Here is a 21,434-nt window from a genome sequence, read left to right on the forward strand (position 1 = left end):
CTGGGATACCCCATGTACACACTATAAATATACGTCCACATACAGACACTCCTACTATATATAATTGAACGTCGATAACTATCTCGTTCTTTTGTGTGATTAAAATCCTTGTCCCTAATTCAATTGAGCATCCAACAAATACCCAAATACAAACTACACATCCTAACCTAGAAGAACCAGATTGAAGCAGTCGCAAGGGTACCGAATTACACAGGTATCCCGACGTCACCGAACCCTCCCGAACAAGATCAACCACCCAAACAAGTCAACTAAACCGATAATCCACCCGCTGCCGTCCGCATTCTCCCCTCACCTCTTCTTCCTCCATCACATCTCTCTCATCCACCATCTTATCACCTCAGCCCAACATCCCCATCCCAATCTTATCATCCATCCATCATCATCCTCGAATGGACTAACCAACAATGACGAACCCAGAACTGCGTCATCAAGTAATCAACATCTACAAAGGTCCTCCATCCAAAAAATCAAAAAAATCAAAACAAAATAAAAAAAAACGCCCCCCGCTGACAGATTAATTTAGAACTCCTCAACATCGGCCGCGCATATCCGCTAGGTTACGACTACTTTCGAACAAGACTACACAAGGCGTTTTCCAGCCAGGCGCATTTGAGAAATGATGAGGATATCAAAAAGGGGATCGCGAGGGCGGAGTTTGTGAAGAAAGGTATGTGAAGCTTTGCTCTCTTTTGCGTCCTTTGGGTCTGGCTGATTCTTATGTGTTACAGAAATCGAGGCATTGTAAGTCGCTCGCCTTTCCCTTGCTGGAGTTCCGTACTGGACGTTCTTGCTATACTATATGCACATTGAATCGTTATGCGTCATGTCATTATGTGCCAACAGCACAGTCAACCGGAAGTTCCCGATGCTGATAAGCGTATCCAGGTACTATCTAAAACGATATCGCACCCTGAAACAGCGCTATGAAAACAAATAAGGCCGCCAGGAGCATCGCACCGAGGGCGGGATAGGTGGGATATATACACATGAAAAGACAAATATAGAGAATCGGGGTATCACCAATATGAAGTGAGCAAAGGCCGTTGCTTTCCGCTTTCCTCTCCCTTTTTTTCAAACCACCAGCAACAAAACTCGAACAAAACAAGAATCGAATGAGTAGGGGATGCCGCGCACCGAAACAGAGCAGAACGTCGGACGGTTACCGCTTTCGACCCCACCAGGCGCTTACTTCCATGCATTCGCCATTGACCAGGCCGCCTTTTTGGAACAGATCGGTCATCATGGCGGTCCACCAGCGATCCCATTCGTCTCTGCTCTTGCCGCTGGCTTCCATGAGCATCGGCTCCATGCCTTCGATCATCTGGATCACCGTTAGAAGGGCCGTGCGCCGGATGGTGAGCTGATCGGGGGTCAATTGTTTTCGCGTGCGGCCGCTGGAGTCCTTCTTGCCCTGGCCCTCGCGCTCCCACCGCAGCTCACTCAGCGGGATGGCAATGCGACGGCTGTCGACGCCCTCCAACAAGTCGACCTCGGAGTTGAAGGACAGGCCGATCGTGGCACACGGCAGAGCCGTGAGTTTGCGGCTGTCGAACGCCGACTCCACCCACGAGTTGTAATCCCGCAGGAAACCGTTCTGCGCCCGGGTGAATGGGGTTGCGGGCGAAAAGGTGTATGTCGCGGTGGCTTCCGCCGTCTCCTGCTCCTTGGAGGCCATCTTGCGAGCCGGGGAGGGATTGGGCAGCAGGGACCGGAAGACCCAGTCGGAGTCCCAGACCTCCAGGATCCCGCCCGATTTGAGGACGCGCAAGGGTTCGCTCAGCCCGGACGCCTGCTGCGCGGGGCTGTAGGGACACATGCCGGCGTCCTTGATGAAGACGAAGTCGAAATAGTCGTCGGGGAAGGGCAACCGGGGTTTGCGGAGGTTGTGTCGCTTGAACTGCCAGTTCACTCCACTTTTGCGCAGGTCGGGGGCCAGGGAGATCAGGTCGATGCCGTGGAAGGCGATGTTCCGGTGGCCTTTCCGGGCGAAGTAATCGTGGCACAGGCTGGACCAGAGGCCCGAGCCGCATGCGATCTCGAGAACGCGCTTCGGGGGACGGTCGGCCAGGACCGGGGTGCAGAAGGGCCGGCCGAAGACGCGGATGAGCAGGAGGGTGCGCATGCTCTGGCGGTGGATCTCGGCGAGGTCGCATGGGAGGGGATAGAGGTTTTCGGGGTCGCGGAGATAGGTGCGATCACCCTGACGGATCAACGGGTAATTGGAGTAGTCATTGAGGGAGGAGAGGGAGGAGGTCGAGGTGGCTGCCCAGGTGGGACCGGCGGAACTGATGGTGGAATGAAGGTCGGAGCCGGACGCCGTGGCGGTATAATGCCCCGTGGAAGTCGACATGATATCTCTGCGATTGTCGAGGAGGGGTAGAAGAGAGGGGAGAGGGGAGAAGGGAGGCGGGAGGGGGAGACAGGGTGAGGTCTATGCGAGTGGTCGATCCACAACAGTTGTGGGCATATTCGAGGGGGAGAGAGCGGGAACTTTCACAGGCGCAGGACGAACGCAAGTGCGACTTGGAGCATGATAGAGAGGGACAGTAAGAAAGTATAAAAATAATAACAATAATAATAATAATAAAATAAAATAAGAAAGCCAAGAAGGGAGACGAAGGTCGGGAAAGTGGCCGGGATAAGTTCCGACAAAGAAAGGTAGATAGATGTTGTAGAAAATAGATCACCGAGATAGGAGGAAGAATTCGAAGGATTGAAGTAGCAATGACTATAATAATCAACGCAAGAGAAGAGTCCAAGCTCAGAGCTTAGAAATAAGCACGGGTCGAGAACCAGTATGCGACAGTAGGGAGAGTGGGCGAGAGAGTGTGTGTGGGAGGGAGAGAGCGAGTGACCCATGGATAGACCGAGCAGGAAAAGGAAGGAATTGGAGCCAGGGGGGGCAAAAAAGAAAAAAGGACGGAGGAGGAATTCGCCGCCGGGATTTCTGACTAGTACACTTCTTTCACCCCTGGTCAATCAAGCACTACTGGTTAACTAACAAGGCCTGAAGTAAGTTAAGTGACTTAGTCGTGCCTTCGTTAAGGAACTAACTCCTGGTCCCTCTCTTGACGGGCCCTAAAAAGGGCGCCAGGGAGTGGAAGAGGGTCTGGGTTTGGTCCCCGGTATTAGCATGGATGATAATATTTAGGTTCATTCATGAGTTGTGAATATATTCTATTATATTTCTATTAATATTCTATATTATCTCTCCATGAAGAATGTCATTTTCTCTCTACTGTATCTCTTGACACTTCATCAAAGGTATCAATCAATGTATTAAATGTATTGACACCTCACGTGGCCTGCCGAACCCCACTCTACAAAGAATATGATATAATGGCTGCTCCTCTGCTCATGATTATGACATGGTGTTATACTTGACTAATGCATATACGACTGATCCAGTCCGGATCAAACCACAGAAACAAAAACTCTATACGAGAAACATTCCCGATTCGACCCTCGGACCGAGTCGTCGACGCAAGTTCCCTTGAATCCAGCCCAGGGATAATGGGGAATAACCAGCCCAGCCGTGGGCGCGGAAGCTAACGTAGGTACCGACGGGGGTTGAATTACTCGACCCGTTAGGCGATTAATTAATTATACATTTCTTCACCGAGGTTGTTCTTCCTTTGTTCTTTTCTTTCTTCTTCTTTTGTTAGTCTCTTTCTTTTCTATATTTTATTTTTTGTTTTCATATTATAAATGATGACATATATCATGTAAGTCGATGACTTCACCACTGTCTTATATTACCGGGTCTGGTTCCGGTTTCCCCATACAACATTTGCTGCTGGCACGGGTCGCTCGGTGGTCCCTCCAATGCCATTCGGGGTTCTGCATGGATTTAAATTACCAAATTACCGGCGATTCATTTCGCTGGCGAGGTCTTTAAGTAGTATGGGTTGGTTTCTGTCGCTGGGTCCATCCATGGATCGGGTGGTCTATTTATAGTTATGCTTTTATCCAGGATATATGGAAAGCATTATGTTCGGGGCATTTCTCGGGCATTATTTGGAATCTTATAGGTGTTGAAGGGGATTGTTCATTTGGTCCCTATAGTTATGTATCTTATGTATAATATTCCATTCTTGTATTCCTCATAAAACACTACCCCCTGATCTACCTGGACACTCCCGCGGTTGGGTCGATCTGTCCATGCCCTGGGGCTGCTGGCACTGCACTGTCCATGACCGTTCTTCCTTCGTCTCACTGGAGGTCCCACGAGACCGGATCTTACTTTTGTGGACGGCTCAGGGGTGATCGTCGATGGATATTGATGAGATAGTAGACACTAGGCAGTAAACCGTCCAGCCTCACGTGGAACCCGAACCCCTGGAACGGACGGGCCAGGAGGCGTCCGTCGAAGCCGAGTACACTGCCATGAATGCATGTATCCGGGTCAGGGTCTACGATGGGGTCTAAGATAGGGAGTGAAAGTGGGCTGAATGGGGGATGGGATGTGTGGGCTGATCGTGTCTCGGGTGACCCTGATATCAGGGTGGCAGCGGTATTGGCATTGCTTGACTGACCGTGTCCACACCGGACAGAACCCGATCCTGATTTCTGATGATGCCGTACCCGCTTACTAACCTAGCAAAGTGATGTTGGATAGGTGGTGAGATTCGAGGATTGTCTGATACGGTGGTCCGTTTGGCTCAGTTCACTACCAGTTCATTGTTGGGTTGATTGGTTTGTCATTCTGTTTGTTCTGAGAATGTTATACGTCAAGTAAGGAGTAAGATACTGGTCTGAGCGTCTTCGGTGCACAACAGGATGACAGACACGTGCGACTTATGTCTCCTGGTGATCCGATCGGTTTATCTTTGATGTCCTCATCCTCTATGCTCGTAGTCAAGATATGATCAATCGATTGAAATACTCCGTCTGTTGAGGCAGTTTGACAGTGGCGAATTCGGTACGGGTAGGTAGGTAGGTAGAATGATCGGTCCATGTCTGCCTCTGAACACATGATTGATATGACTCTGTATGATTGTAACTAGTCCGACAGAGATCCTGGATAGATATTCCAAACATTCATCCCATCCTTCTCTAATAGATGGATCGAATTGAATAAATCGAGAAAAAGCTTGGCGGTGTCGAAGGCGGCGAATCACGCGGCGGATGGCACCTCACGTGACGGCGGCGACCTCCCGCCGTCGAAGCAAACCGACTTCGCTGCAGTCCAAGTGATCCCAGATTCGGACCTGTTGCCATCTCGAAACGCCTGTACATCTTTCTTTTCACCCGGATTGTGGGCTCTGCCTTTTCTCTGATCTGTCTTTTGCCCTGGATTCTCCCTTCTGACCTCCTGTTTCTAGGTTTTATCAGTTTTTTTCCTTTCGAGGGGGCCTCCGATAGACCGCCCCTCGGTGTCCTGCCGTGACTCGTTCCTTCGCTCGAATCTTCTCTCGTCCCCCCACTTCATCGGTCGACGATCGATCGCTCGTCCAAATCGAATTCAAAGGGAGACGACAATCCATTGCGTTGATCGACGACTTGGTGGTGGAATTGTTGCTACAGGAGGTGAACCCCGGAAGAGAATCTTGAGTCTGGGGGTGGTTCCGTATAGGACCCCATGTTGAAGAGACGGAGAGAACGCATCCGATCCCTGATTCCTCCTCTCTCCCCTGCCACCGCGACCCCGAGTCCTGCGCTGCCGACCCTCGTCCGCTCCGCCCATCCTCCCAAATCCGATCCCGCACGGTCTCGTCTGCCACGTTAAATGGCAGATGGTACCTACAGGTTCCAGCAGCCTGGGGCCGGGCAGTTCTTCTTTCAAACGCCACAGCAACAACAGCACGCTCGACACCTGGTCCGCAACGGGACGAATTCCCCCACGGGTCGGTTAAAGTTTAGCCACGACACCCCTTCTCCCTCTCGATCGCCCCCTCTCGCCCAGGCTGCTGCCCTCAACCCCTTCGCCATGTACGGCCAGACACACCAGGGCCAGCATGTCATGATGAATGGCGGCCAGGCCCACCAGCGGTTTGGCATGCAGATGCCCAAATTTCAATCCCAGACTCACCACCCGCACCCGGCCCACCAAGCCCACCATCACGCTCACCACAACCAGGCCTCCCACGCCATCAACCACCAGCACAACTTTTCCAGCGGCGCCCTGGCCGCCGCCACCCCGCACTTCACCCCGGGTCACCTGCAAAACGGCGCCAACGTGGACGACGACCTGGACGACTCCATGAACGAACATTGGCAACAGCAGCTGCAACTGGCTGCCGAGTCCCGACAGGCCAGCTCCCCGCACTACTACGCCCGCGCCGTCGCCCAGCAGTCCAAGGGCATCCAGATTGCCCCCAGTCAGCCCGAGACCCAGGAGAACGGCGGGACCGGGCCGAATGGAGTGGTCAAGGCCAAGCCGGCGCCCCGGCAGGGCTGGCGCGAGCTGGACCTGGGCGGACAGGGCCTGCGCGCCCTGGCCCCACCCATGTTCAACTATGCCTTTCTGGAGAAGCTGCACCTGAGTCACAACAAGCTGAAGGTGCTCTCGCCCATGATCGGACAGCTCCGCAAATTGACCCACCTGGATCTGTCCGGCAACGAGCTCACCGAGCTGCCCGAGGAGATCGGCATGCTCACCAGCTTGAAGCAACTCCACCTGTTTGACAACAGCATCCGCACCCTGCCCTACGAGATGGGGTACCTCTACCGCTTGGAAACCCTGGGGATCGAGGGCAATCCGCTCGACGACGTGTTGAAGTCCTTGATCATGAAGGAGGGCACCCGGTCGTTGATCCGCTACTTGAAAGAGGAAATGCCAGGTATGTGGCGCCAGCCCTCCCCTTTCCCTTCCCCCCCCCGTCCGTATGCTTACCATATCTTCTTTCTCTTTCCACAGTTCATCTGCCGCCACCTGACCGCGACTGGGTCATCTTGGATGATACCGCCAACTCCAGCACCGAGAAGATCACCGTGCTCTCCTACAACACCCTCTGCGACTCCTCCGCCACCCAATCGCACTATGGGTACTCCCCGTCCCGGGTCCTATCGTGGGAGTTCCGCCGCGACCTCATCCTCAACGAGCTGCGGTCGCACAATTCAGATATCGTGTGTCTGCAGGAGATCGACCAGCGGGGCTACAACAGCTTCTTCCGGGAGCAACTCGCCTACAGCGACTACAAGGGCGTCTACTGGCCGCGCGGCCGAGCCATGGGGATGCAGGAGGAGGATGCCAAGAACGTGGACGGCTGTGCCACCTTTTTCAAGGGCAGCAAGTTCATCCTGCTCGACAAGCAGGTGATCAACTTCGGCCAGACAGCGGTCCGCCGACCCGATGCCAAGGGCCAGGATGACATCTACAACCGACTGTGGCAGAAGGATCACATCGCGGTGGTCGTCTTCCTCGAGAACCGGCTCACGGGCTCGCGCTTCATCATCGTCAACGCCCACCTCTACTGGGACCCCGCCTTCAAGGACGTCAAGCTGATCCAGACGGCCATCCTGATGGAGGAGCTGACCAAGCTTTCCGACACGTACTCCAAGTGGCCCGCTTGCACCGACAAGACGGCCTTCCGATTCACCGAGGCTGAGGGCGAACGCCAGCCGCAGACCCCGCCCGAGCCCGCGCCGTCCGTGGAATACGCCAACGGAGATCAGATCCCGCTTTTCATGTGCGGCGACTTCAACTCGTCGCCGGGCTCGGCGGCGTACAACCTGATCCACAACGGACACCTCACTGAGGCACACCCGGACCTGGAGAAGCGGCTGTACGGCAACCTCAGCCGGATCGGCATGACGCACCCGTTCAAGCTGAAGTCGGCCTACGGGTCGATCGGGGAGATGAGCTTCACCAACTACACGCCCGACTTTAAGGACATCCTGGACTACATCTGGTACACGTCGAACACGCTGCACGTGTCGGCGTTGCTCGGTGAGGTGGACAAGGATTACCTGCAGCGGGTGCCCGGGTTCCCCAACTACCACTTCCCCAGTGATCACGTTGCATTGTTCGCGGAGTTCTCGGTCAAAGGAAAGAAGGGCAAGGTGGTCGAGGCGGATTTTGGACCGCAACGGAACTGACAGGGGTTGCCGGCGCAGAGGAAATGAAATGAAATTTGGGTCAGGGTGCATGTCGAATGGAGAAATCGCTTTTTAACGACCGATGAGACTGGTGTTTGTGTGTAGCCGGTTCTTTTTTTATTTTCTTTTCCTTGCTTTTTTTTTTTTTTTTTTTTTTTTCTCTCTGATGCGATTTTGATTCTTCCCTTTCATTCTCCACATGTTTATCTCGGAATCTTTGGGGTTTGCTTTGTCTTTTATTTCTTGCCTCGCGTGTCCTGTGGGTGTTAGTTCATCTTTGTATGTGTCCTGTTGTCCTCTTGCTTCGTCTCTTACCTCTTCCAACACCAGCCAGCCAGCCATCCCTATCCTCCCTCTCCACCCATCTCCCCACACAACGTGTGGACCACGCGCTTCCTCCTCACACCGTGAGACAATCTTCCTGTTGGCTGGCTGTTCATTTCATTCGCTCGTATGTCCTTGCCGAAGAGGACGTGAGGGCAAGGATCTAGGGTATGAGGATCGGTCTTTCTTGGAAAGTGGTTTCAATCGGCGCGGTCGTATCGTTCTTCTTTTTCTCTCTTGTTTTCTTTTCTTTTCTTTCCAATTGCATGCTACGCCTCTTTTCATTTTCTCTTTTTTCCTTCTTCTTTCCGTGTGACTCTCTCTCTCTCTCTCTTTCTCATTCTGTTGTCTATCTCGCTACCTATTTGGTACATGCTAGGATCTGATTACTTTCTTCTTCATCTTCTTTTCTTTATCTATTCTTCGCTATCATTTTTTATTTTATTTTCTCGAGTCTGCAGGGCTTGATATACACGACTAGAAAAGATGTACATGTAAGACTGACTGACTGGCTGGCTGGCTTTTGCGACTGTGCCTGTTATAATGGAGGTCGACCGTGTTGGTGTAGGCTGTATGGAGATTTGCCGTGCTGTTTTGGTTGATGTCTTGGTAGAGAGGTAGGCAGGCAGGCGTTATAGCCCAACACAGTCGGCCGTGCAAAGCGCACATTTTACGGTTTTAGTAGCGAAAAGGGGAAAGAAAGAAAGAAAGAAAGAAGGAAAGCCAAGTAGTATAGTGTATCTAGTGTATAGTGTACAGCAAGCAAGCATACAGTAAATAATCCAAGCAGATCCGTCCATTCTTTCATCTAGTACGGAGTATATAGATACACGTATATACCAAGGGCAATGCTATTTATAGTACATATTGATTGAAGATTAGAGGTTAGGTAGGGTATATGAAGGGTAATGGGTCGTTAGGGCGCGGGTTCGGATTTGGACTCGGATTCAGATGCAGATTCAGATTCAGGTTCCGATGCAGATTCAGATTCAGACTCAGATTTAGATTCTGATGCAGATGCAGATGCAGATTCAGATCCAGATCCAGACTGCGGTACAGCATCGTCAATCCTCGTCCAAAGGCCAACGAACCCGCCGCCGACGACCCGCGCTCCGACCTTCGGACGACAGACTAGCACGCCTTCATCCGCAACAGCAGGGGAGCTCGCATCATCGGATTCTTCATTCGCCGACGAAGGCGAAGTAGACCTCGACTCGCTGTCCTCTGTGGTAGTAGAGGACTCAGTCCAACACGCCGGATCAGCGCGGGACTTCTTCACCGCCAGACGGACATCCCACAGCCGGCCGCCGCTGATACCAGCGCCTAGCTCGACGGCCTTCTCCATCGCGAAGGGCAGCCCCTGTTTCCGGATCAGTTGCACGCACTCGCCGATCTGGGTGATGCTGGGCGCGAAGACGATCAGCGTGCCGCCGGGTTTGAGGACGGGTGCGACGTGCGCGATGCGTTGGTCGGCGGAGGGCATGTCGAGGATGACGTGGGAGAGGTAGGGCTCGGTGGTGGTGGTGTCGGAGGGAGATGAGGAGGAAGAGGAAGAGGAAGAACGTTGTTTGTTCTGCGCAGCGATCCAGTCCTCGACTGGGCCGACGTGAAAGTCGACGTTTCCTGCGTAGAGACCGCGGCGGAACCCGCGCACGACCTTTTCAGCGTGCGCGGAGAATTTCCCTGAGACGTCTACCGTGTGGATGACTGCGCGGCGGCGCTGCGTGCGCCAGGCGTCCCATTCTTGTTGCACTGCGTTCGCGGCGTCCTCCTCCTCGGTGGTTTCTTGGGTTTTGTTTGCGCGTTCGGGATCCTCCTCTTCGGGTCTCGTGGGCCGGTCTTCAAGATACTGGATCTGGGATTTGAATGGGATTGTTGGGGGGGCCGGGTTGGCTGCTTGGATGGTGCGCGCCAGGTGGAGGGTTAGCGAGCCGTGGCCCGTTCCGGATTCGAGGATCTCCAGTGGGGGTTCATGGTCGCCTTCTGTGGGAGGGGCGACGTGGATGTCGAGGAGGGAGGCGATGAGGTTGGCGTCTGGGCCGTAGATCTGTTGTGCGACGCGATGTGAGTTGGTGGTTTTGGGGAGGGTGGAGGGAAGGTTTGCGATTCATACCGGAGTGACCTTTCGCGGAGTCAAAGTGACATATTCTTCCAGTGTTGGGTGCGTGACCCGGTGGTCGATCCCTTTAAACATGACCCCTTGTCAGACGCTCTTTGTTCCTTTGTCGCCAATCCGTTATTCGACCCTCCGTGGGTGAGAGATCGACTGACCTTTGTGTGCTCGGAACCGCTCGCGCACCCCGTGGCCGATGATGGAGTCGTGGGTTAGGTATCCCCGGGGGAGATCCGTTTTGTCCCCGCTCTTCAAGGGTTTTGTCAACTTGGGATTCTTGTGATGGATCACGACTCGATCGCCCGCTGGAATTGTAGCAATAGGTTAGCTGACGCGATTCACCGAGCAGCCGGAAGTTGGGATTGAAGGCAACGGACGTTGGAAGTAGGAAAAGTTGGTGTTTATCGATCGGGAGTATTTTGGAATTGAACGCGGTAAGTTCAGGCCGAGCGCCCGCCGCAAAGTCTGCAACATGCGAGCCATTAGGACAATGAGGTTGAAACAAGAAATCCAGAGGAAGAGTGGAGCGGAATTGAGGCTGGAGATCTTCACCTCTATCGATCCATCCAGGAATTCTGCTGGCAGATTCTGAGCCGTCATTACCGTGTGATACATACCCGGTACTCTACAATACGATGATATCAGAATCCAAGATGGCCAGCAGGGGAAATTGAGGGATCCACTGTCGGTGACTGAATGGGTCGAGGAAATCAGGTGGACTGCTAGTATTTTGGTCAGTCATGCATGCAATGGTTGACTGGCTGTTAGATCGTTGTCGACTCCATCGTCTACGTGCCTGTTGACCTGGCTGTGGGGTTTGGTTTTTGTTGATTTCCTGTCCCTGTTTCTCCCCCTCTTTCTCTCTTCCTCCCCGCCTCTTGACTCTTTCATCATCTTTGAACTGTTTCAATCCCCACGAGTGAAACCCTCTATCCACGCTACTCTGCCTTCACAATGGCGTCCTCGACCCTCCCTTACATGAAGACAAACCCTAAGATCATCTTCTTTACCGATTTCGACGGTACCATCACCCTCGAGGACAGCAATGACTTCCTGGTACGTATGCGCCGGCCCCATTCCCCATGCGCATGGCTAACGGATCCAGACCGACAACCTGGGCTTTGGGTATGAACAGCGTCGGGCGAAGAATATCGCGGTCCTGGAAGACCGAATGAGTTTCCGGTATGTGATGCGACGGTTTCCTTGCCGACTTCCTATCCCATAGAGGCGCACGGCGCGCTTGCGATGACGCATGCTAAATCACCTGCCATCAAAGTGATTCGTTCCGCGAGATGCTCGACAGCGTCAAGGTCCCCTTCAACGAGTGCATCGAGACGCTCTGCAAGAACATGCGCCTGGACCCCCACTTCCTCGAGTTTTACAACTGGTCGAAGGAGAACAACGTGCCCATCGTAGTCCTCTCATCCGGAATGAAACCCATCATCAGTGCCCTGCTCGAGAAGATGCTGGGCCACAAGCCCGACGACCACCTCGTGATCATCGCCAACGACATCGAGAGCCGCGACGGCCAGGATGTCAACAGCCCCGGCGGCTGGAAGATTAAATACCATGATGAAAGCCACTTTGGTCATGACAAATCGCTGGAGATCAAGCCCTACCATGCGTTGCCGGACAGCGTACGTCCGACCCTGCTGTATGCGGGCGACGGAGTGTCGGACTTGTCGGCTGCATCCCAGACGGACCTTCTATTTGCCAAGAAGGGCAATGGTATGTTGCTACCTGTTTCTTCTTCCTCGATCTTTTTTTTTTCTCCCGTTGATTTGCATTGTACTCACTTTCTGTAGATCTGGTCAACTATTGTGACCAGAAAGGACAACCGTATACGGTGTTTGAGAACTGGGACACGATCCTGGCCACGACGAAGGATATCCTGAGCGGCAAGGTGTCCGTCAAGAAGCTGGCTGAAGAGACCAAGGCGTAGATGAGATCCACGATAGAGTTATATAGACTCGATAGAAGGATAGACGGCCTTAATGAAAGAAATGAAACGAATCAAACCAATACGAGATACCATACACACTAGTCCCGATATGGAATCATGATTACTAGTGCGAACTACCGATTCCTCAATACTCCGACACCGCCTTCCTATCTGGGCCTCCGCCCAAAATACGGGGAAGAAACACGCTGGGCTGTCACTTTCTCTCCCTCCTTCCTTTCTTCTCGCTTTCTATCCTTCTTGCTGCTCTCTTTCGCCTGGCAATGAGATGACCGGCTGTTAGGTCTTCTCCTTAGCCATTCCTTGAATGCATACTGTGGTTCTGGTGTGCTTCATCATGCTTCAGCACCCAGCCACTTCTAATACATCCAGTACTTGCCAGGGGCACTTCCTTCAATCATGACACGCCGACTTGTAGGCTTTCCATCTCTCCCCCTGCCCCTACCCCTGGTGGTCGAGACCCACTGATCGGCTCGGTATAGCTAATGGGGGCTTTCTTGTTCTTCTGTCGTGTGTAGGTTCGCGCGGGCATCCAGCTCGCTTTCTTTGCTTCCATCGTCCTATTCCTCGTGGTGTTCTTGGACAACAAATTCCGTGTGCTACCCGACTCTATTCATGGCCACCTTCCGACACATTATCCGGGGACGGTCGTCACCGACGTCATGGTCGTCACCTGTTCATCTATCAACGTCTTTGCAAAATGTAAACCTAAGCTGGGGACATGGGCCCAAGTCGACAAGGATCTCTACCTCCGCTCAGGGTGGACGTCCAGCGCCTACATCCAGTTTGAGCGGAAGAAAGAGCAAGACCTCCTCCCCACCGATCGGGTCGTCTTGGACTTAAGGGTCAGCCGACTTGTTCCCGAGTCGTCGGGAGACCCGAAGGAGGACCAAGAGCAGTGGGAGCCGAGACCCGGAGGGATTTGGCTCAAGCGCACCGCCAAGCGTCATGCGAGTGATTCGGGAAAGGCCGTTACCGCCATCGACGTGCTCTTTGGGGCCGATGCGGTTGACCCGCGGGCGGGCTGGGAGGTCAGGGACACTCCGCTGATGCTGGATGGCCGTACGGAGGAGCTCGAGGTCCGCGTCAGCGTCCGGAAAGGGGACCCGGCCAAAACCAAGAAACCGGTCCCGCGGATCAACGAGAACGGGCGGTTCAAGATCATGCAGCTGGCCGATCTGCATCTGAGCACGGGTCTGGGGGCATGTCGAGAGCCGGTTCCGGCGGAGGTCACCCCCGGCCGCAAGTGTGAGGCGGACCCGCGGACCCTGGACTTCGTCGAGCGGCTCTTGGATGAAGAACAGCCCGACATGGTCGTACTGAGCGGGGACCAGGTCAACGGCGATACCTCCCCGGATGTGCAGAGTGCCCTCTTCAAGTCGGTCAAGCTGCTGGTGGACCGTAAGATCCCCTACGCGGCCATCTTTGGCAACCATGACGACGAGGGCAACCTCAAGCGGTTGCAGCAGATGTCCATCCTGGAGGACCTCCCATACTCCCTCTCGTCGGCGGGCCCGGAAGAGGTGGATGGGGTGGGCAACTACATCGTGGAGATCCTCGGCCGCGGGAAGACGGCCCACTCGGCTCTCACGCTCTACCTTCTCGACACGCACTCCTATTCCCCCGATGAGCGACAGTTCCGAGGATACGACTGGATCAAGCCCAATCAAATTCGTTGGTTCAAAAATACGGCCCAGGGGTTGCGGACCAAACACCAAGAATACACCCACATGCACATGAACATGGCATTCGTCCACATTCCCCTGCCGGAGTATCGGGATTCCCGCAACTATTACCGCGGAGCGTGGTCCGAGGCCCCCACGGCGCCGGGATTCAACTCGGGGTTCAAGGATGCGCTCGAAGAGGAGGGCATCCTGTTTGTCAGCTGCGGACAGTACGTGCCTTTTTATCCTTTGTTCTTTTTTGTTTCTCAGACTGACTTGTGATAGTGACCATGTCAACGACTACTGCATGTTGAACAAAGACCGCAATGACAAGCCATCGCTGTGGATGTGCTATGGCGGCGGTGCAGGATTCGGTGGCTACGGCGGGTATGGTGGCTACGTGCGACGGGTGCGCTTCTTTGACTTTGACATGAACGCCGGACGGGTGATGACATACAAGCGGCTCGAGTACGGAGAGATCGAGTCCAAGATCGATGAGATGATGATCATCGATGGGGCCACTGTGAAGGGACCGGAGCAGGGCCACTAGTGATACCTTCTTTTTCTTCCAATGTACTTTTTATCATTGATATTGATAATGCCTTCATAACGTGTTGGCTTGAGCAGTATGGCTTCAGTATGACCGACCGGTCTCGTAAACAGCTAGTTCAGATCTCGGATGCACGGGTAGTCAAATTCCTATGATACAAAAAGGGAAGAAGGAGAGATCACCACCACTTCTCATAAAACACCCGCTCCTGACCCCCCAACATCCCCCCTATTACATCAACCATTTCGTCCGTCATCCGCGGCGGCCCACACACGTAGCACACCGTCTCGGCGGGCTCAACCCGTCCTTGAGCGGAGGAAAGAGCCGTCCGGAGATCGGATTCGTTGATTCTCCGGTTGTGGACGGTGAGTTCGTCTGTTGGTGCTTCTGCTGCTGCTGAAGGTGAGGCGCCATCTGACACAGAAGAAGTAGATTGATCCGACGGAGAAGTCAAGAAAAGGTCAAGGGAGATACAGAGACGGCGGGAGTAGGACTGCGAGCGAATGATTTGCTGTATGCGGGAGAGGAAGAGGATCTGGGATAGGTCGGCGTTGTGTGGGTGTTTGGTGGAGTAGAGGATGTGGATGGCGAAGGAGTGGGGGGTTTTGCTGCTGTTGTTGTTTAGATGGGAGAGGATGGAGATTAGGGGGCTTGTGTTGTTAGTTTTTCTTCCTTTTTGATTTCCTTAAGAAAAAGGATGTATATGGGGGAAAAAAAACGTACTTTATGCCTACACCCCCCGCGATCAGTACCACCGTCTGCACCTTATCTAGATTGTCCACCCCTGTCGGCGGCCATACGAAGCTGCCTCCGACGCGGACTCGTAATTCCTGGTCTAGGATCTCGCGCGATTCACGCCACAGCCATGCGCTGGCTGGGTTCAACGGCGCCTTTTGCACGGCGAGTTCCACGTAGGGCTGTCGGCCCTGTGCATCGACGGGAGGCAAACCCGTTTCGTCGTCTTCGACGCTCACTGACAGGGACGACTCGTCGTCGTCAACCAGTCCGTTTCCATGTGTCTGTGAGGGTACGGGGAGGGCTGTAGCGTCTGCTGGTGTTGAGGTTATGGTGAACCCGCCTGCGTTGGCGATGGAGGGGAGGTGGACGTCGAGCCATTGGCCCGGGAGGAAGGTGAATGGTTCGGACTGTGATTTCTCTCTGGTTAGACTTAGGGATGGAGTGCTTAATTGTTGTGGAGACGTACCGCTGGAGTATCAGAGTCGGACTCCGGATCTTGGTTGGAAGGGGGAATGGCGAGTTGGAGGAGTCGTACGGTTGGGCTGATCTGTTCGATGTGGGAGAGGCGGACTGGGTAGAGGCGGTTTTGGCGGGGCTCCGCTGCTGTGCGCACTTGGTGTGGCACTGAGGGCTTTCTGTGGGTTGGTGGCGAGCTCATTGGGCGGGTGAGGGGTGGTAATCTGGGTGTCGATGGTGATACTGGTCCTGGTGGGGATCCCCGGTGTTGAAGGCGGAGGAGGCGCGGGGAGCGGAGATGGCGGAGAGCTTGCATCCAGAGGCGAAGTGGGTGTATTGATGTTGATTGTTTGTTGATGGTTTAAGTAGAGATGATGTCAGTGTGTATATATTCTCGATAGAGCGACGGGTATCTGTTTGACGGACTGGTCGAATGAGGTGTTGGAGAGGAGGTTGTTGGATGTTGGAGATGGAAGAATCCATGATGTATATGGGGAGTGCCGCTTCGGGTTAGTCTGGGTACCTCGTCCATCATAGTAATTACTATGGTGGAACATGTACCTAACCACTTGTCCTTGTATACTTAATAGGAGACAAGCCTTGCTTGGATGCATTAACAGAATGCATTAACCTATGTTGCAAGGATAGGTGGTTGACTTTGCCATCGTGTCATCTGTCAATCTATAGTATCTTTAAAGTGTACCATTGCCTTGTGAAGTTGTGGTAAAGCATACACGTATATGTGCAACCTCGTACATACAAGCTGGCCATATTCAAAATATCATCATATCATCTTTGGCATCAGATTCATATCAAGAGCTCATATCAAGAAATCAGATTAAGAGATCAAAATATCCAAGTTATCCATATCTGAATACCCATCATGTGACCATATGACTGTTTATCCAACTTGTGCCAGATCCCTCGAGATCATCTTCTCTCTTCTCTCTCGTCTATCCTCACTCCAACCTCCTCTATCTGGACATCCTCCGACATCCATCAACTATCTCACAAGTATGATAGCTACTGGGAACGCTTAAAATCTTGTCAACTCGAGTCTAGCAGATCTCTATACCAAATAGGGAAACCAAAAATTAAGAACAGTTCCCTCCACTAGTCTATGCAAGACCTCAAATCAATCACAACAACCAGATCCCAACCCCACTCCACCTGGGCGCTTCGATGGCCATTTGCACTTGAACTCCCCATCCCAGCCAGTCACACAATGGTCGGGTCGACCATGCAGATCGCGCGGAGTCATCACACGGGTTAGTGTGTGACGACCGGCTCCCGCCTTCTCATTGGTGATCTACCCCCCCAGTCGCTGTCCGTGACGGGCGCTTTCTCTCCCTCAAGCATTGGCCAGATGCACCTCTGGGAAACATGCAACCATCCCTTCGCTCCAGCTCACTGGTCGCTTCCCTCTCCTGGAGGGGACGCCCCTCTCCGGATCCCGGACATGCCTGGAAACCTGCAACCCTGGCCGTCCCGGCATGCTGAGCGCCATATCTACGACGCCTGCCGTCCGGTAGATCTTCGCAAACCTTTTCTTTTCAACGGCCGTCCGTCCTCCTGCTTCTGTGCTGCCATCCGAACTTGGCTGTCCGATGCGACTGAGTTAAACGTTCTGCCAGCCGGCCTGGCCCCGTCCACAGATAGAACCGCCGAGTCTCACCGAACCTCTTTCTCGACCGCGACCTCTCGTCCACCGTGTCTCCTCGAGTGTCTTCGTGAAGTACGAGGACGTCACGAATATGGCGTTTTATTTCCCTCGAACGTGGCGCAACCACAATCTGGTTTACATCTTCATGGCTATTGAGCTGCCTCTCACGATCATCATTCTGACGTTCACCGGCATCGCATCTCACGACCTCTACCGCACCAAGTTGTGGCAGGATGGCGCCGATAATGGCTTCAACAGCTCCCCAGACGAGGCTCTCTATGCTGCGGCCAATTACCGGCCATACAAGGCACCTATGGTGTGGAGCGACTTGTACGTGGTCACCTTTTGATACACACCCACACCTTCTGCGTACAAGTCTTCGCTGACTGGATTAGCATCACCCATTATAACCTCGTCCTGGGCGTCCTCAGCACGTTTCTCTTGATCGTCAAGTTCGCCACTCATGCCCTGCACCTCTTCTTTCCGCCCGTGTCGGTGCTCATCCACGTGGGATTGATCGCCGTTTACATCGTGTCTGCAAGCGGCCAGGCAGGCAGCGATACGTCCGATCCCGCTCACCCCCAATCGGGCCCGCCCTGGTACCTCACGAAAAGCTGCTCCGTGGCCAAGGACCCAGACGTGGGCGCATACTGCAAACAAGCCAAGACACTGTTCGCATTCACCATCATCATCATGTAAGCCACGACCTCTTTCCACCCCCTCAAGGGCTTTGGCTCCAAGCTGACATGCTCCCACAGGGTGTTCTATGCGGTGGAGTTGGGCTTCAGCGTGCACTCGTGCTTCGTCACCAAAGAGGAGAAACTCGAGCGGGACGAACGCCGCGAGGAGAAGAAGACCTGGAAGGAATACGAGGAGATGGCGCTCAATTCGCCTGCCGTAATACCCCCGATGAGCCCGGCCTACAGCACCGGTGGCCCGATGAGTCCCGGATTCCCCGGCATGCCATCGACAACACCGCGCAGCCTGGCCTTCCACCGTTTCGACCACGAAACCGGGTCGTCAGACCTGCCGCTGCGCAACAACAGCAGCCCCCAGCGTTCCCCATCCTCGATGCAGCAGGAGTCGGATGAGACCCTGAGCCCCGCCATCCCGGTCCAGGCTCCAGGCCCGATTTACTTTCCGCCGCCGCCGAAGAAAGCAGCCAAAAAATGAACTTTTTTTGTTGGTGTAGTCGTGGTGACTGTCTGTAGCTGTTAGTCAACCAATACACATTATCCAGCACCCTCACCGGTCAGAGTGTGGATGCGCTTCCCCCCCCCCCTTTCCTTTGATATTTTATCTTGAGCGATTTGATATGATTATTACACTATACCATTCATGGCGTCGCAACTGCCGACAGTACCTAGTTCAATCACAAGTTCTTTCAATCCTTCCCTTTCATTTTCTTTTGCACACCCCACTCTTAACCCTGGCACCAAGAGGATAATATCCCATAGTCACACCAGTGAACATGTATAGATAGATCACCAATACCTCCCTTCTATTGACATAATATTTCCTAAACATGGTCATGCAATTCTATGAGCAATGAGAAGAGGATCACAGAGCACGGTTATCATATATTAAGTCAAGCCCTATTCACATCAAGCAAGCTTTTTTTTCTTAGAGAAAAGAAAGAAAAAAAAAAAAAAAAAAGAGAAGAGGAAGGTGACAACAAAGAAGAAGAAGGGGAAGGACAAGAAGGAGAAGTAGGAAAAGTAAAAAAAATTACAATCCAAGAACCCTATGATATGATATATAAGACAGTCGAAGAAGGCAAGAAAGGCTGAATAACTAATCAAGCAGACACAGAGAGACGGATAGACAGACACACAAGAACAACAAGCAAAAGGTATTAAGTATGGAAACGGAATACCGTGGAATGCAGGAAAGAGGCAGATTGAGAATCCGTCATGGTTAGTGGACCGGAGCGGGATTGAAGAGTGGTGTGGATATACATATACATATACATATACATGTGCATCAGAGAGGATGGTAAAGGTTAGCTGTCTTGTCGTCTTTTTTCCCTTTTTGCCCAGCGTACTGTGATTGTTGTGGTTAGTTAGTGGTTTGGAGCAAATATAGGGAGAAGGATGGAACGAAGAACGAAGAACGAAAAAGGAAGAACGAAGAAAGAAGGAAAGAAAGAACATACACCCGCATGCATTACACAGCGTCTTCGGACCCGAGGGTCCCCTCCGCCACTCCGGCGAGTCAGAGGTGCCGCAATCAGTGCACATGTACTCGCCCTTGGAGCGCTTCCGTCGGTCAGGGTCCAAATCGTCCTGCACGAGTCGTCCGCTGTGCAATCCCGTACTCAGACCCTGCGACCACTTCCCGTTTCGGTAGTACAGACCCGTCATGACCTCCACGCCGTCGATATGCGCCATGTTCTCGGCGTGCTTCTTGCGCGCTGCGGCCTGCGACAGCAACGTGCGTTGGTCGGTGTCATCGTCGTCGTCGTCGTCGTCGTCATCATCGTCGTCATCGTCGTCATCGTCATCGTCTGCGCTTGCTTGTGTGTCTGATGATTCGGACTCATCGTTGGAGTTGGATCCCATCGCTTCCCAGCCGGAATTGCGAAGGGATGTTCTTCTTGCGTGGGGTTGGGGGGCTGGTAACTGTGTGGAAGGTTGTGGATGCGGACTGCTACTGGTGTCGTTGCTGGAGGACCACAGCTGTTGCTGTTGTTGCTGCTGTGCCGTGCGCAAGTCCTCCTCTTCTTCCTGCTTGAGCTGCGCGACACGCTGTTGCAAGCGGATATTCTCAATCTTGTGTTCGAGGAATGCGTCGAGGAGCTGTGTGCTGCGCGTGGGGTAGGGTCGACATATTATAAAGACACCATTGCAGGTCTCCGGTTGGGAGCGGGAGTCCACGGGGTGGCTCAGATGTGGATGCCCGCAGCCCTCGACGACACAGGGCTTGTTGTCCGCCCGATGAAAGCGGAAATAGCAGTGGAAGGGACGAGACTCCGCAATGCAGTGTTGGAGCTCGCGGGCGAACATTGCGCCGTCGTCGTCGTGAATGAAGTGCGACAGCGGGCTGCCTTGTAGCCGGGAGGGCTCACATCCGGCGACGTCAATGGATGAGGGGGAGGCGTATAGAACCCGACCGTCGCGCGTGAGTAGCAGGAGCATGTCGCCCATGTCGTTCAGCACCCTTTGCGACCATGGTGGATCATGTGCGGGATGGTTTGCGGCGGTGGGAGAGGCCGCTGGGGAAGGACTCGGGGGCAGGGCGAGGCTCTCCGGCACGGAGACATTGCCAGCCATGCCATACGAGCCATGACTCCCGGTGTGGGGAACACCACTTGGGTGTGTGTCGCTGTACATTTTGGCCGGAGAAGAATGATGCTGCTGCTGCTGCTGCTGGCTTTGGATTGGACTATGAATAGTAGTAGTATCCCTGTCCCAATCGCGAGGCATGAGATCGTGGGGTTAGACAGGACCACCGCGCAAGACCACAGGCTGAAGTAAGATGCGCATCAGGGTGATTGGACCGAGGCACACAGTGATTAGGTGGAGTTCAAACGAGTTTGGGAGATTCAGATAGACGAAAAGGGAGAGAGAAGTTCAGGATGTGACAGATCTCATCTATCAGATCCATGTCTCATTGGCGATCTCCTCATTTTGGTCCTTCAAGGGAATGGGGAGGGAGCTGTCAAATTCTCCCTATTCCTAATCCCACTGTCAGGTAGCGCCCCACAGTTGAGCATGGCGGACCCGCTTGGCTTCCTGTCCGTCGTTTTGCAGGATCCAGAATGTCCCGAATGAGATTCTCGCGACCAGAATGTGGATTGAACGAACCTCAGGAATAAGGCCATAAACTGACGTCATTGGTTCCTGCCTCAGGCGTACAGAGTGTCAGGCCCCAGGCACCCGAGCACGTGACCGCGCGCCGGTCTT

General features: G+C 53.5%; 9 protein-coding genes across 9 annotated transcripts; 5 read left to right on the top strand and 4 right to left on the bottom strand.

The window, feature by feature from the left end:
* The first annotated feature begins 291 nt into the window (after positions 1-291).
* On the top strand, positions 292-1,031 carry BDW47DRAFT_19679 (electron transfer flavoprotein regulatory factor 1). The gene is made up of 4 exons (XM_024818421.1): positions 292-471; positions 545-688; positions 750-762; positions 907-1,031. The coding sequence occupies exons 1-4, from the start codon at positions 426-428 to the stop codon at positions 956-958; spliced, it is 255 nt and encodes an 84-aa protein (XP_024672777.1). The 5' UTR covers positions 292-425; the 3' UTR covers positions 959-1,031.
* BDW47DRAFT_19685 (class I SAM-dependent methyltransferase) lies at positions 808-2,577 on the bottom strand. Its single transcript, XM_024818422.1, has one exon. The coding sequence runs from the start codon at positions 2,369-2,371 to the stop codon at positions 1,181-1,183; it is 1,191 nt and encodes a 396-aa protein (XP_024672778.1). The 5' UTR covers positions 2,372-2,577; the 3' UTR covers positions 808-1,180.
* Positions 2,578-5,065: 2,488 nt separating this feature from the next.
* Positions 5,066-8,207, top strand: BDW47DRAFT_104252 (CCR4-Not complex 3'-5'-exoribonuclease subunit Ccr4). Its single transcript, XM_024812280.1, has 3 exons — positions 5,066-5,278; positions 5,346-6,803; positions 6,881-8,207. The coding sequence occupies exons 2-3, from the start codon at positions 5,750-5,752 to the stop codon at positions 8,059-8,061; spliced, it is 2,235 nt and encodes a 744-aa protein (XP_024672779.1). The 5' UTR covers positions 5,066-5,278; positions 5,346-5,749; the 3' UTR covers positions 8,062-8,207.
* Positions 8,208-8,209: 2 nt separating this feature from the next.
* Positions 8,210-8,848, top strand: BDW47DRAFT_104254 (uncharacterized protein). Its single transcript, XM_024812281.1, has one exon. The coding sequence runs from the start codon at positions 8,261-8,263 to the stop codon at positions 8,699-8,701; it is 441 nt and encodes a 146-aa protein (XP_024672780.1). The 5' UTR covers positions 8,210-8,260; the 3' UTR covers positions 8,702-8,848.
* A 254-nt stretch (positions 8,849-9,102) lies between these two features.
* Positions 9,103-11,070, bottom strand: BDW47DRAFT_104256 (tRNA (adenine-N(1)-)-methyltransferase). Its single transcript, XM_024812282.1, has 4 exons — positions 10,876-11,070; positions 10,657-10,803; positions 10,499-10,569; positions 9,103-10,432 (listed from the first exon to the last, which is right to left on the bottom strand). The coding sequence occupies exons 1-4, from the start codon at positions 10,979-10,981 to the stop codon at positions 9,302-9,304; spliced, it is 1,455 nt and encodes a 484-aa protein (XP_024672781.1). The 5' UTR covers positions 10,982-11,070; the 3' UTR covers positions 9,103-9,301.
* A 382-nt stretch (positions 11,071-11,452) lies between these two features.
* Positions 11,453-14,672, top strand: BDW47DRAFT_116975 (uncharacterized protein; the record flags this gene model as incomplete). Its single annotated transcript, XM_024815012.1, has 7 exons — positions 11,453-11,554; positions 11,634-11,680; positions 11,775-12,226; positions 12,304-12,436; positions 12,877-12,934; positions 12,977-14,265; positions 14,408-14,672. The coding sequence occupies 7 exons, from the start codon at positions 11,453-11,455 to the stop codon at positions 14,670-14,672; spliced, it is 2,346 nt and encodes a 781-aa protein (XP_024672782.1).
* A 178-nt stretch (positions 14,673-14,850) lies between these two features.
* On the bottom strand, positions 14,851-16,068 carry BDW47DRAFT_116976 (FAD-dependent oxidoreductase; the record flags this gene model as incomplete). Its single annotated transcript, XM_024815013.1, has 3 exons — positions 14,851-15,322; positions 15,396-15,817; positions 15,877-16,068. The coding sequence occupies 3 exons, from the start codon at positions 16,066-16,068 to the stop codon at positions 14,851-14,853; spliced, it is 1,086 nt and encodes a 361-aa protein (XP_024672783.1).
* A 1,193-nt stretch (positions 16,069-17,261) lies between these two features.
* On the top strand, positions 17,262-19,108 carry BDW47DRAFT_104262 (uncharacterized protein). Its single transcript, XM_024812283.1, has 3 exons — positions 17,262-17,859; positions 17,925-18,224; positions 18,288-19,108. Exons 1-3 carry the CDS (start codon positions 17,621-17,623, stop codon positions 18,700-18,702), a joined length of 954 nt encoding a protein of 317 aa, XP_024672784.1. The 5' UTR covers positions 17,262-17,620; the 3' UTR covers positions 18,703-19,108.
* A 59-nt stretch (positions 19,109-19,167) lies between these two features.
* On the bottom strand, positions 19,168-21,289 carry BDW47DRAFT_104264 (GATA transcription factor LreB). Its single transcript, XM_024812284.1, has 2 exons — positions 19,685-21,289; positions 19,168-19,572 (listed from the first exon to the last, which is right to left on the bottom strand). The coding sequence occupies exons 1-2, from the start codon at positions 20,952-20,954 to the stop codon at positions 19,532-19,534; spliced, it is 1,311 nt and encodes a 436-aa protein (XP_024672785.1). The 5' UTR covers positions 20,955-21,289; the 3' UTR covers positions 19,168-19,531.
* Positions 21,290-21,434: the final 145 nt, after the last annotated feature.

This window comes from Aspergillus candidus (genome assembly GCF_002847045.1).
Source record: "Aspergillus candidus strain CBS 102.13 unplaced genomic scaffold BDW47scaffold_17, whole genome shotgun sequence".
Taxonomy (NCBI): Eukaryota; Fungi; Ascomycota; class Eurotiomycetes; order Eurotiales; family Aspergillaceae; genus Aspergillus; species Aspergillus candidus.